Raw genomic sequence first — 14,197 nt, 5'->3', positions numbered from 1 at the left:
CCATTCACCATCATCATCAGTCACTGCATTCTGCATCTATAGTCTTTTGAAAGTCCTCTACATGTAGCAGCATTCATCATTAAAGCTGTTATAGAGGGATCATTGGGAAAATTGCCATTGTGTGATTTCAGCTTACAGTAATAATTCTTGTAAATTGGTCAGAACTGATTGTCTCCCAAATTCACAAGTGTGTGGTCATCTTGAAATCATGTCATGAGCTCATATAAATCTGTACAACAAATTGGGATACTTTAATCTCAAGAGGATAAATGCCTCTACCTTTGTGCCAGATTTCAACTCAATTAATGAAAAGAAGAACATTTTATAAAACTAAAATAATGGCACTACTTTTTGAAGGACCCTCGTATTGTTACTTATTGTTATTGAGACACATTTGAATACCACATGTCCTGGCAGTCATGCACATGGGATGCCAAACACCCCAAAAGTACCAACTAACGTTGCTGACCTGCTGTGCTATCTGCTGCAATTTGAAGGACATCTTTATTCCTGCCAGTGCCTTCATCTGTAGGATGTAACAAGAAATTATCAGAATGTCTATTGCAACATGCCTCACAGGGATTAAGACAGCAAAGTTTATTTCTTTTTTTATATCTTGACAGAGCCAATTTTGTGTAACATAACATGTAAAATCATAATTTTATACAACATCTGGTAGATTTTCTTCTGTTACTGCACTAATTTTGGTGCTACAAAAATGTACATGTATTTCCAGACAATAACTTGCATCTTGAGTTTGAAAATTTGAGTTTGAAAAGTGTTGGGACTGTGATGCTCATAACAGGTGCATCATACTTTTTTTTTCAACAATTACATTGAATGACTTACTGGCGCCTATACAATTCCACTTTAAGGTTACTACTACAATAACATGAATTCAGCAATGAAGTATTAGTAACATTTCGGATCAGTTCGGATCAGTTACAATTAACATATTTTCAAACTATGAAATACCGAAAACTGAGACAGACTGTATTACAAGACAGTCAAACTTACATGAATGAAGCCAGAGTACTTGTGGTCAATCTCACTGAGCTGTTGGTCAGCTTTGTTCCTCACCATCATTTCCTGATCTGTTCCCATCGCAACCAGATAAGGAACACACTGCAAGACAACGCAAATTAATCAGATTTGCACCATACAGTCCCTTAGCAAGTATGTGAGCTTATAGCTGAATACATTTGTACAATGTGCCTGGTAACACCTGATTTAAGTTAGGTTACAAAACTAATTTCAGGGGCATTAAGAAAAACATGTCTTGTCATGATTGCGTACTTTGATATCTTGATATATTGACCGTCTTGGTGTGCTTAGCGCGCCTCATTTATGCCGAAAATATTCGTGATAAAGGGAATGCGTGCATAGGGTCTGCGTGGGTTTAGTGAGTGTCATATTGTTTTACAAACACACATTGTGTAATTCAACACAAGTGGAATTCCACCAAAGGTTGGCTGATTATATATTTATTGATACATTATCTAGATCTCCCAATTTACAAATCTCAATAAGACATACTATTGTCTATATATAGCTAGTAGTCATTGTTGGTTGCCATACATTGTGCCTTGAGAAATAAAATTCATTCATTCATTCATTGTTACCTGGACAGGATGTACTAAGCCTTGTTTCAGCACAAGAACAATGACATGGAGGGCAGCCATGCGCACTGAAGTCTCTGAATGGAAAAATGTCTCCATGACATGCTTCAGGTAGATCTGCATGATGCTGCTACCCATGCTGTGAAGAATAGGCAGTAAAATTAAGAAATACATCATATAAATGAGCCAGTGTCATTTAAGTGTAAAAAAAATGCAAACAAAAGTGTCCTTTAAAATTGGAGAAAACATTTTTCAGGAAACATAGGATACTTCCCTTGACAGGCAAAATATACTCAGAAATCATTTTAATTTCTTTCACTTGCACAGGTCCATTATAATTTAGTGCTGACAGCAGTTTGAACTTTCTGTATCAGCTGCCTATAGTCTGGTCACCACAATTTTTTTCCAGAAATGTCATTGCGAAGTTGTATTCATTCAGCCTGGTGAATGCCTTGGTCAGTACAGTAGTGCAACTGCAAACTATCGAAGCAAACCTCCTTGGATTTCTTTGGAACTCTGCACAGATGGTGCTTGACTATGCTCATAATGCTAATCATTCTTAAGTTGAAAAGTTGATAAGTCCATAACTTTGTGTAAGGAAACATACAAAATGTAGAATAGGAAACTTTCTAATGTCAATAAATTTAAAGCTATGTTGATTTGAATAAGGATGACATCCGTGCATGTATCCATGTTCGACTGTTTCCAAAATAAAGAAACAAAAGTTTTCAACTGTACTTTAACTCGTACTAAGCAGCTGCAAAATGAGCAAATACATTGTACATGTAATTATCGGAATGCCAGGGTAAAATCCAAGGACAAAGAAGAGGATGAAGAAAAAATGAATCTATTGCAAAATCATCCTCCTAGTACGCAGGGACATCCAACAGCGAAACCGCCTGTCTGGATGTACCCTGTTTTCTCAACCGTCTCCCTTAGTTCCTGACCACCCTGCTTATAAATATCAATGAGCTTATCCTTCTATATAGGAGGCCCCTTTTGAAAACTGAAAGGCCAATTCTCTGATTGTTTTGGGGCTCCCAAATGATGTCATCCATATATTAATGAAATCAACATGGCCTTACCGTAATTGATGATCTTTTCTTTAAATTTCAGTAGCCATATGGGCTATATGTGCTGACTTGCCCTCATACATTTGTATGCTCCACAAGGAGTTGGCAACTAGTAGTATCATAGAACGACAATTAAGTGTAAATAACACGATGATGACTGCAGTTTGGTGTGAGATTGCAAATGATTCCTCAAGGAGAGGGCATTTTAGATATTTTTCACATTTCATTTTTTCATATAATAAATTATTATTATGCTTCACCGCTAACTTCACAGCTTCACAGTGGTTTAATTTTCGCGGAGGCGGCTTCATCGCAAATTTAAAACTACCGCAAACATTTTTTCATGGCAGTAAGAGACTACAGTGCATGGTGCTACCGCTACGGCAAATTTAAAACCACCGCGAAAAGTCCTTTTTCCTGCTACCACGAAATTAAATCCCCGCAAACTTAAATGCATTTAAAGTATTCCAGAAGATAGCGAAACCCAAAGTTCTGCTGCAGTACCTTAACATCCACAAAGGGGCCCAAAATCTAATGATTTTGATGTCTCATCAATACCTACCCACATACCAACTTTAACAAGACAATACATTTTGTACATCCTGGCCATCTCCAGTTACTAGTACACAGACAGATACCCCCCAAAACAAAATCTTCTTGGCAAAGGTAAAAATCGAGGCATTACCCTGAAGAGACGTCTCCCATTTCTTTCAGATCCTCTTTTTTAGCATTCTTGCTCCCTGCAAAAGACAAATTGAATACTAGTAAATCACAATGATGGTAAGTTTTTCCGGTAAATTTAATGAGTGTGAAATGAATGTACAGAAGGCATCCATGTCAGCACAACAGAAGAATGACATAGTCATGAATTTCCAGTTTTGTAAATACACATGTAGATTGCAGATGCAGGGCAAGTATAAAATCCCTTTATTTTACAACAAATGGTATTGTCACACTAATCATGACAGATTTTTTAAAACTCGGGGTGAAAATCAACTCAGAGCTGGCAACAAGTTAACACTGAGAGGGACAAATTTGTGTAATTTGGTGCTTCAGAGCTCGGCCGGGACTACGCCCCCAATGGTTATGGCATAATTGTGACTGTTGCATAAATCATGCTTTTCATTTGATGTCAGAAGCAGAAGCTATTGTTAGCCTTCTAGTAGTAGCACTGGAATTTTTGGGGAACGCTGATGTGCAATTTTCAACAAGGGTTAAGACTTTCTAATGGCAGGAAAGGGCATTTCCGTGCTGCCAGAAGTCTACTATATGTCAGCACCAAGAAAGGAAAGATGAAAAAGGAAGGCTTTCAGGCATGATATGAACATGTTTGGACAAGGCTTATTCACATGCTCAAAATTCAAACGTACGTGAGGATGTATTGAGGATGTATTTACCCTATAGGCCTGGCATGTACATGTACCACAAAAAAGAAGGCCACTTAAGAAAACAAACTTACACATTTTAATCTGCCACCATTTTTGGCTACTTTGCGATGTGTAGTTGCACAGTTTATAAATGAATCAATTTGCCATGGCCTGTCACTTTTCTCAAGAATTAGCTACCACAGCACGAACCATTTTGTGGTGCTATTTCTGAAGGTGTGCCTATCCCAACAAGAAGGGATGGGAACCAGTATGTCGTAATACTCATATCGGTGCATTTTTAATTCACTGTATACTCTACTCTACTTCGCTCTAACTTGTTAGTTTCTTGGACCAATAATCCCACAGAAAATGTGAACGCCTGTCGTAGGTCCGTTTTTCTTTTTCCAGATTGGTCCAAGAAGAAAAATCGGCCAAAAACTACCTGCAGCAGACAAGTTTTACCTGCACCACTCTGAATTTAGGAATTACAATGTACTAAAATTATAGGATCATACTAGAATTGTTCAGGAACCATTGCTATTTTTTCTTATATTCTTTAGAGGTGGTAACAGTTAATGCAGCTAATAACAATCCATATACATGTACACCTGCATCATAGGATATTTATGTTTAAAACCCAGTACATGGACCAGTGCAGGTTAGGTGCAGCTGGACACCAAAAATACCTGCACAGCTCCAATTCTACCTGCATTAACCTGCATATGCAGGTGGTATTTCGAGCCCTGTAAAGGGTGTACTCACATTCAGCATCTGCCACTCTAAGCTTTGCATCCTCTTCTGTTAAGTAGTTCTGTAGATTCCTGAGAACCTGTAATATTAGAATACATGTACTGGTCAGTAAACTGAACCAACATGGCCAGGCACTTTTGTATGGCAACATACATTTTAATTTCAAAAAAGTTTTTTGTCAACTTACACATGTATGATAATTAATCTCCCTGCAGAAAACAATGAAATTGTGGGACTATTGCAAATTGCCATGTCCATTTTAGAACCTTGATACAGTAGAAGCCAGTTAATTGCATAACGGATTAATGCACACTTCTGTTATATGCACCGAATCCCCAAATCCCCAACTGGTGCGGTCCAGCTGAATCCCATTATTGCACCAGGCAGTTAATTGCACAAAATAGGCTGGCAAATAGGCTGTGTAATTAAACGGATTCTACTGTACAAGAGTTTGGCGACCTCATGCCTCCATGAAATATGACATTTACATGATTTATGCATGGTGGTGTTCATTATTGATTAACTTACACTTAAGGCCATGTTGATTTGATTATATGGATGACATCCGCGCTCGCACCAATTTTTGGCCATTTCCAAAAAAAAAAAAAAGGTTTTCGACCACACAATAAATTGTGCAAAGCAGCTGTAAAATGAGCACAAATATTCCATAGATTGAAAAAAAAGTATCAGAAAACAGATAACTAATGCCATAGAATGCCAAAATAATCTTAAGTCGAATAAGATGTGAAAGGACAGAAAGAAAAGAAAAGAAATATGTTGTTGGTAGGGGGAAAATTATTATAAAGGACTCCAGAGTATCATTTCCAGGTCTGGACCTGAACCTGGACCTGATTGTCTGTGGAAACTTGAGAACTGGCAATACTCAAAACAATGGTAATTGGTCAATTTTGCTACAAAGGAATCTGTTTGGTGGATTGTTGGACTCCCACTGGCGTTTTAAAATCCCATCTCCATGTAATAAAGACTAACTCACTGTCTCTGTACCTTTGACTATAGAAACTTGGTACAATTGACTATAAACTCTACTTGACTTCGCTCTTGTTGTCTTCTTGGCCCCCGGTAAGACCCTGAATGCCTGCCGACAGTGTGTCCATTTTGTAATTGGCAAAACCTGTTCCTCTGATTTTTTTTTCAGGTCTTTTTTTTCCGGATTGGTCCAAGAGGAAAAAAAATGTCTTGCACCCGTATGATGTACTGGTCCCTACACCTAACTGTTGGTATACCATACTATGTGTGTTTAGTCCTATGTTCAACCTTCCAGGCCACTTTCATTTCATACTGAAGGTAACTTTTTTTTTTGGCCAAACTGTTTTTTTATTCGCTCACTCGCATCAGTTTTGGAGTTCCCAGAGTATGTCATCCATATTATCAAATCAACATGGCTTAACAAGTAAAACAAGAAATCTTTTAAGAAAAGCTGTGCATTGCTGCGTATTTTATGACTGAACTGCTGAGAGCGACACCTAGCGACTTCAGTAGGAAATGCAGCAAAAGGGGATATTGGAAATTTACCTCATTATCATAATTTATGTCACATGAATTATTGGCACATTAAACGGGTTTTGTAAAACTTTTTGACCCACAATGAATATGCATTATTTTCCATTACAAAATAAGTTCCTTCTGATGCAATTTGTGATATATCTTTATCTACATATGTAAACATGGTGAGTTAAAGCATAGATTTATTACGCTGGACCACATACAGTAACATGCGTCTAGAAGAGAGTTTTAATACTCGCCTGGAATGTACCATTGTCTAACTAAGCAATGAAACTCGGCAAGGAAAGAAGGGCCTTTGGAAGGGGCTTTGGAAGGGCTGGGTTAACATTGCTTGAACCATTGATCCATCCAACCATCCAACCATGTAAATAGTGGGCATAAGGCATTGCCGCTGGCGCGGCAATGCAAAAAATCATGCATCACCGAGCACTTTAGCTTTTTGCATTTATTATGCAAATGTTTGGTATCTGTTTATGTTCCACTAGTCATGGAAAATGAATTACATGTGTTACATCTTTTGAAGTCTTGTGATGGAAAACAATGAAATTATATAGGTTCCTCACTAATTATGCAAATTAAGACGACATTTGCATAACATAGTCAAGTGCAATGGCCCAGTGGGTAGAGTGTTCGCCTTGCACTTGGTAGGTCGTGAGTTCAATGAATCAATCCCCGTCTGAGTCATACCCAAGACTTTAAAAATGGTACATGCTGCTTTCTCTGCTTAGCACTCTGCATTTGGGAAAGAGTATGGGAGATAAACACAAATCGGACCAGCCCCCTGCTGTATTGACAGAAATGTGTGGCCCAAGGGCTACAGAAAAGGAGATGGGCGCCAGCCCTAAGCATCCTGAACAGATGTACGGGCAACTTTAACTTTTTAACTTGCATATCTTTGCCTAAGCTACCACCCAAACTTACGGAAATCCGTCATTCCCTTCTTCAGTTATCCTCTTTGGAATGTTTTGACAAAAATGCCCATGCAGTTCCAATATTCATGCAAATGAGTTTAACTCTTCAGACGTTTTTTTTTTTTTTTTAAATGCCCCAGCGATTCCAAATCTAGTAGCCAGGGGGCCAAACCCAACGTTACTTCTTCCCTAGGGCAAGAGCTAACAACCCAAAATCATGACCATAGCTTGTTCAGAATGCAAAGTTTCGCTGCAGTACAAAAGTAAGCTGCTGGGGGGCCCGAAATCTAATCATTTCCAGCTTTCGTCACGCCCCACCAACAGACCAAGTATGAAACCAATCCATCCAGCTGTTTTTTACTTATCTTGTTGACACACGCTGACAGACAGACACACACACAAAAATGCTAGTGAAAATATACCCTTCATGAATATTTAATGGAGGTAAATTTCATGTAGGTAACAAGAACAACATAAATAGTGATAGTGCTTCCTTTGCACGTGAGGAATTCCTTTAATGTTAAGTGATGAGAATCACATGCGCATGTGTTTATTTTCCCAACTTCCTTGTCATGGTATAGCGTACGTGTAGTTTGTTTCCTGAACCCACACAATCAAGTTGGAGTGCTGATATCAAGAAATCTATGATTGATTTCTATTTACTCATTGCAAAAATTCTACTTACCTGACACTTGAGTTTAACGGATGAGTTTTCCATAAGAAGCTTATGATACATCTTGGTCATCTGACTACCCATCATCAGGTCTGGATGCTGAATGGAAAGGAAGCCTGTAATAGATAAAAAATATGAACGCTTCACAACTGCAGCCTTGAGGTTCATCATTTGGAAAAAAGTACATGACAGTATGTAATGCTAGTTCACCATTATCTGCATGGTGTTTTTAAAACAGCAAACCAAGGGATGAACGGTGATTACAAACTACAATATTTTGAAAATGCTGCAATATCTTAAAAACCATTTCAATATGAAAATGGTTAAACTGGCCCAAGGCAAGTCTTGTCCTGTAACTCGGCATCTCGAAAACCCCCGTGATCTGTAACTCCACTTGAAAAAAATTACAGAAACCTTACTGAAAACCTAAAAATGGGTCAACTTTGCTGTGACATACATGTACATGCACATCACCATGAACCATGCTAAAAACTAAAAAGTCCACTGTCATACACAGAGAAAAAAAATTCTATAACTTAATCAATGTTTCACCTATTCCTGTCAGAGCCTTGTGCTGCACTGCCTCATCAGGATGGTCCATGAAGTACATCAGCACCTCAAACACTTTGTCCTTGATACAGACCTGCAAGTTGAAAGCAACATTTTGTCATGTACACGCAGTCAAGTCAACAGATATGGCCGCCAAGTTTATTGCAGGATTACCGTAGTACAGGATCACTGGTGACTGTGATACATAATGTATGTGATGTAGATGCATGCACAAGGACATTATGCTGGAAAACTCTGCAATAAGACTATTGATATATTCCTACCACAATTTTGAAAATTGTCCCAAACGGCTGCTAAAAATGAAGGCTATGTTGTCCTCAGCCAGCATCAGGAGCATGACTATGTTTCACATAGCTGTAATTCGAAACTTAGGAAAGCTTCAAGCCAGTAGCTTTTCCAAAATGTGCACATCCCAGTCATTTCTTGTGCCTTACATGTACATGTACAATGTGGGTGCTCAGCAATAATCTTCTTCATTGCATGTGGATGACTTCGGAAGAGTCCATTTTTGGACTGCTCTATTTTAGAATGTGGGTTGATTTTGACTTAGTCAAGTTTTGCACGGGGTGGGGTGGGTGTATATAGAGTCGTAAATGTCACTATACAAAATGTACAGTAGTTGCTGTTAATTATATACTCTTACTACAACACCAGGAAACTCAAACAACCAAACATTGCACAATCCTGTTCTTCGGCAACAGGGATCCATAGTAGTGCCAGCAAAAAAGAAAGATTTTTGAGGGTCGTGGTTTTAGTTCACAATTCTAATCATCTAAGGCAAAATGACATTTAAAAATACGAACATGGCTATAATAAAAAATGTGTTTTTGTCTACGATTGATTTTGGGCCTGAACCTAACTTCTGGGTTACCCTCTTGAATGTGATGCTCATCTTTGACCCAGATTGATCTTTCATGTATTCTGTTGGCAGTGTTGTTTGCCTAGCAACATTGAGTTATTGAGTGAAAATGAGAAAGGATTTCTTGATAACTGGGTTGCACCTAAAAGTTTTCTTCTTCTGACAATAGCAGTCATTTTTGTGTCTTAACTATAGGTCCCATGTCAAATGAAAATGCCCAATTTTCAAATTTGTGCATCATTTTTTACCCAAGAATAGTGGTTGAAGAAACTGAAGCTAGGTTGTTCTAGGGATAGCCTTTGATTCCATACACAGTGTTTTGCTTCAAAGCTTCCTGGAAGAGACAGTTGCTAGACCTGAGGGTATGCAGCCTCCAATTGAAACCCCAAATAAACTGGGTGGTAATTAACTTAAACTTTCCTCCTTCTACACCAATAAAGGTCTTTGGGCTCAATCATTCACATTCAGGCTAAATGAAGGCAAATCTTTTTCATTTCCTAGTAATTTCCCAGCTTACGCTAACTTACACTTAACACTGGGAACCATGGCTAAGCACTATGTTGATGATGACTATGTTACTTATGTACATGTATGTGAGAACTTAATGTAAATTTTAATAGAGGAAAGTCTTGTTTATAGAACATACCTTTGTGTGTCCCTTCATCTTGCGATCAAAGTCAAAATGTTTACAGAGCAGTCCAACAGTGAAGAGTGATCTCAGCAGTGTAGGGCGGTTCTGCTGCAATGCCTGGCTCTCAGGGTCCATACTGTACTCCTGCTTCAACTTACCCAATACCCCTGTAAGAAACATTTGTGCTTTATCAAAAGACTTATGATGAAAGGAACTTTTAAAAATTCATTTTTAAAACCATTTAAGATATGAAAGTCAAAAGTTAAAGAACCGAAGGCAGTAGAAGTTTTTCGCTAAGTGCTATGTGTATACAGGTAGTGAGTAAAAGTAGATAGAAAACAAATAGAATTGAACACTTGCAACTGCAAATACAATATATGCTCACCAAAATACTTCTGGAAGCAGTCCCAGACCAGCCTGATGTTATGGGTTACATTGTTGACAACAGCTGCAAGGCAACTTACACATGCCTGGAGAATCTGAACAAAAAAGCATCACATGCAACAATTTTGTCTCTTTCTAATCATAAACAATGTTATTTACTTGCAGTGTACTGTATAGTACATGCACAATGAAGGAAGGAGATAGATGATGTACATGTATGTCCACACTCAAAAATAGCAAGTTCAACACATATCTCACAACAATCACTATGAAGAGACACACAGTTGTATATCTCGCTATGACACTACACTGACTGACATATAAAAATGCAATTCTCATGTTAACAAAAGTGCTTATTGGGCAAGTGCATGTACATGTACTACCCCATTTGAAGTAGACTTTTTTGATGAGTGAGATTTTGATATACATATACATGTACTTGTTATCTTTTACAATTATGGCATAAAGCATTGTTCAACACAGACCCACTACCCTGCCAAAGTTGCCCATTTTACTCCTTGTACTTGTAGATATTGCTCAAATTTTGGTTAAGACATATCTGGCAATCAATGAAGAGCTTTGCATATGTCATACACAAAAATGCTAAACGTACCATCATGCCATGTTTTATGATAAGCTTCATAAGATCCTCTTCCAGGGAGGCCAAGAAGACTTCACTGGGGTGCTCCATCAGTGGAACCACAAGCTGCAGAATTCTGGCTACATTATGGAGCACTAGGTAGTCTCCCTGAGTCTGTGAAACACAAAAAGGGAGGCTACATACATGTACAATGTACACAGGTACAGTAACAATTATTCTAGACCTACTGCTGTTTTGGCCAACAAAAATAAATTCTGTGCATAAGTTGGCTTCTTTTAACTTTTCCGACTGGTATAAATGTAGCAGATAGCAATGCATATCCCCACAATATACATGCTGTATGGTGGCTGCAAATAAAAAAAGGGCTTAACAATTATCATCAAACCCCTGAAGGTGACGATCTGCCCAAGGTGACTAGATCTGTCAATTGAAATTTCCAAATGGACATTTTCCCACTACCGCAAAAGCTACATGTACTTAAAATACCTAAAATGACTCATGACCTTGTCAATATGCAAACTAAGCTGGCTTCAAGCCACATTTGCATTCATACTGGAACTGCAAGTCGCCTGAGCCACATCAAAACTACCTACTAGAGGTGGTTCGTGTTTTAGCCGGCTTCAACGTGATCGTTTCTTCCCGAGCCACATAAATCCTGCTTCGGTGGTTGCGGTTCCAAAGTCGATTTGGTAAACTTAGTATGAACTTAGTTGATAAATGAATTCATCATCAAAATTGGGAAAAAAGAAAACACAGAAGAACAGAGTGGACTCTGTTCTTAATCATAGCATTCAATCTGTGATGGCAAGCCTAAAAAAAAACAAAAAAACATTTACTGTCACTGCATCCATTTCTTATATTTGTCTAAGAATGTAATCTGTATCTGTATTATATTTCATATGACCCTGACCTCCCTCATGACCTCAATGAAAAGCGGCCTGCTGGCCGATTTGAGCTTCTCATGAATAAACAAACAAACAATATTGTCAAGTTCCTTGCGGTTTAGCACTTAAGACAGCCTTGAGGAGGATGCTCTGTCATCCCTGGTATGGTAGTAACATATCTATCAAGAGTACCTGTCTACAGTCACCACTTTTACTCAGTCCCTTGAGATGTTATCAGGCTTGACTGTGTATGGACATGCAAAGTAGTACAAGAAGAAGGGGAAAGCATTACATACACTACACTGCGTGGACAGGTATGGCTGAAGAGTCATGGCATGATCAACAAGCAACTCAGGCCGAACTTTACTGAACAGGTACAGAGTCTGCAGGGATGATACAAGACGATGGCTGCTTGTCCTGTTCTCTACTGTCTCTGCAGGAAAAAAAAACAAGCCCACATTGAGTGTTGTGGATCATACAGAAATTTTGAATTGCAGCATATTTTCCTGTCCTCAAAGACATTTTCTGAATTACAAGAAGATTTTTCATGCTACCTACACAATACTTCTGAGTTTATCAGTGTTGTACATCAAGTGAAGCATTCAAATAAGGAAGACAAGGCAGAGTAATATGGATCAAAGGTTTAACTACATCTACAATGCAGCTGTTCTGTATATGAACCACCAACCTGTTTATGATTAAAGTGACCTTATTTGGCAGTGACAATGTAAGTATCTTTGTAGCCTTGTAAATTCTACAAAGACCTAGATCATATTTCCATTGTTTCAGCATAGAAAGCGTGTGTGATTTCCTTTCTGATGGTATCAAATTTACATGTACTATCATAATGATTGTAAACTCATGGAACTAACACAAAAAACATTTGTCCAAATTTCCCTACTTCTGTTGAACACTGAATCATCTGGATAGTTTACCAATGGGTGGGTGTCAATGATTCAACCAATCCATTTTTTCAGGTAACATTTGGTATACAGAACATCTATGTTAGCACATTTAGCACAACTTATAGCACATTTGAGTAGAGTATATTTGCCCTTTTGGCTGTTGGATGGCCAAATCAAAGCATGGGTGCACCAGGGAGAATGCCAAGCTAGCTGACTGTTACACGGATAGGGTAACAGTGCTTGGTGGTGGAGGCACAGTATAGTGGGGCGGTGTAACCGCCAGAGGGAAAACAAGGTTTGCCATCATTCCAGGCAGTCTCAATGCCATGAGACACAGAGACACTGTCTCCATTCAATCACAATGTCTTACCTCTTAAATGTGGGACTTAATGCCATTCTGCAACATTACAATGCCAGTCCACACAGAGCAGTGGACCATTGCAGACTACCTCCAGGATGCAGGATTACTGAGGTTTAGGATGGCTGATTTCGGCTGCACTACGTAGATTTTAACAGCGCACGTACCGCAACAGGGTCAATGAATTGTGATGTTGCAATTAGCCGCATTGAATTGCGGGATATCTCAAGCCACGCTGCGACGCCATTTTAAATGTTTTGAAAGTAAAATTTTCCGTCTTCCACCGCGAAAGACGGCGTCGAGTTTAAAATTTCAGCGTAACTTGTGGACACAAGATGTAAATAAGAAGAAGGTGAAGAGTTTATCTCTCCAATACGTACCGTCATTTTGCTCAAAATTACGAAATCAACATAATTTTTTCCGGCACACAAGTTGTGTTTGCCTTTGTTGTGGTTCATGCTCTCGGCAGTGCGAGTCAAGCGTTTTTTTCTACATGTTCATTTAGCCACCGACTTAAAAATCTTTATTAGATTTATCAGCGCACGTAAATTGTATAATATCGGAACGTATAATTATGTAAAGCTTGTAACTGGAATCTGTTCGATCTTTTGCTGGCTATTTAGTAATGTTGTAGATTCAAACAGTTGACGTTCCATTCGTTCAAAACAGTACTGTAGGTTATTAATAACTACTGCTTAGACTACTACTGCTCTAGAGGAACAAATGTCTGATTCAAAAGTTTTGTAAATGAAGTTCCGTACTGTATGTGTGGTGTTTGTGTCTTGCGTAGTAGTAATCCTATATTTGCCCCCCTCCCGGCTCCCTTCGGGGCGTTAGTGGCCCAACTTCGGACTGTTGGATACTTCGGACTATTGGATAAAATGCGCTGACAAATGAGCTATCCAAATAAGCGAATTCCACTGTACTCATACAAATGTGCTGAAAATAAACTTGGATGCTTTGTACACCAAAAGTTGCATGAAAATGGATTCATTGAATCATTGACACCCATGGCCATACAACTAGACAATGTAGTGTTGAACAGAAGCAGGGAAATTAAATTTGGGCAAATTTTTTGGGGGTCTACT

The 14,197-nt window shown here is 38.6% G+C and overlaps 1 protein-coding gene across 4 annotated transcripts in view; it reads right to left on the bottom strand.

The window, feature by feature from the left end:
- The window catches only part of LOC118431875 (nipped-B-like protein), an 86,119-nt gene that overhangs the window by 11,994 nt on the left and 59,928 nt on the right, over window positions 1–14,197 (bottom strand). For all 4 annotated transcript variants that reach the window (XM_035843288.1, XM_035843290.1, XM_035843287.1 and 1 more), the window contains 11 exons: window positions 12,143–12,279; window positions 10,975–11,115; window positions 10,363–10,456; window positions 9,993–10,144; window positions 8,470–8,560; window positions 7,930–8,033; window positions 4,822–4,888; window positions 3,378–3,432; window positions 1,623–1,758; window positions 1,018–1,125; window positions 470–526 (listed from right to left, as the gene is read on the bottom strand). In XM_035843288.1, the coding sequence (XP_035699181.1) occupies window positions 470–526; window positions 1,018–1,125; window positions 1,623–1,758; window positions 3,378–3,432; window positions 4,822–4,888; window positions 7,930–8,033; window positions 8,470–8,560; window positions 9,993–10,144; window positions 10,363–10,456; window positions 10,975–11,115; window positions 12,143–12,279 (1,142 nt within the window). The remainder of the gene's footprint in view (window positions 1–469; window positions 527–1,017; window positions 1,126–1,622; window positions 1,759–3,377; window positions 3,433–4,821; window positions 4,889–7,929; window positions 8,034–8,469; window positions 8,561–9,992; window positions 10,145–10,362; window positions 10,457–10,974; window positions 11,116–12,142; window positions 12,280–14,197) is intronic.

The sequence above is a fragment of the Branchiostoma floridae genome, chromosome 15 (assembly GCF_000003815.2).
Source record: "Branchiostoma floridae strain S238N-H82 chromosome 15, Bfl_VNyyK, whole genome shotgun sequence".
NCBI lineage: Eukaryota > Metazoa > Chordata > Leptocardii > Amphioxiformes > Branchiostomatidae > Branchiostoma > Branchiostoma floridae.
Note: the sequence above shows the minus strand (reverse complement) of the source record. Positions and strands in the feature narration are given on the sequence as shown.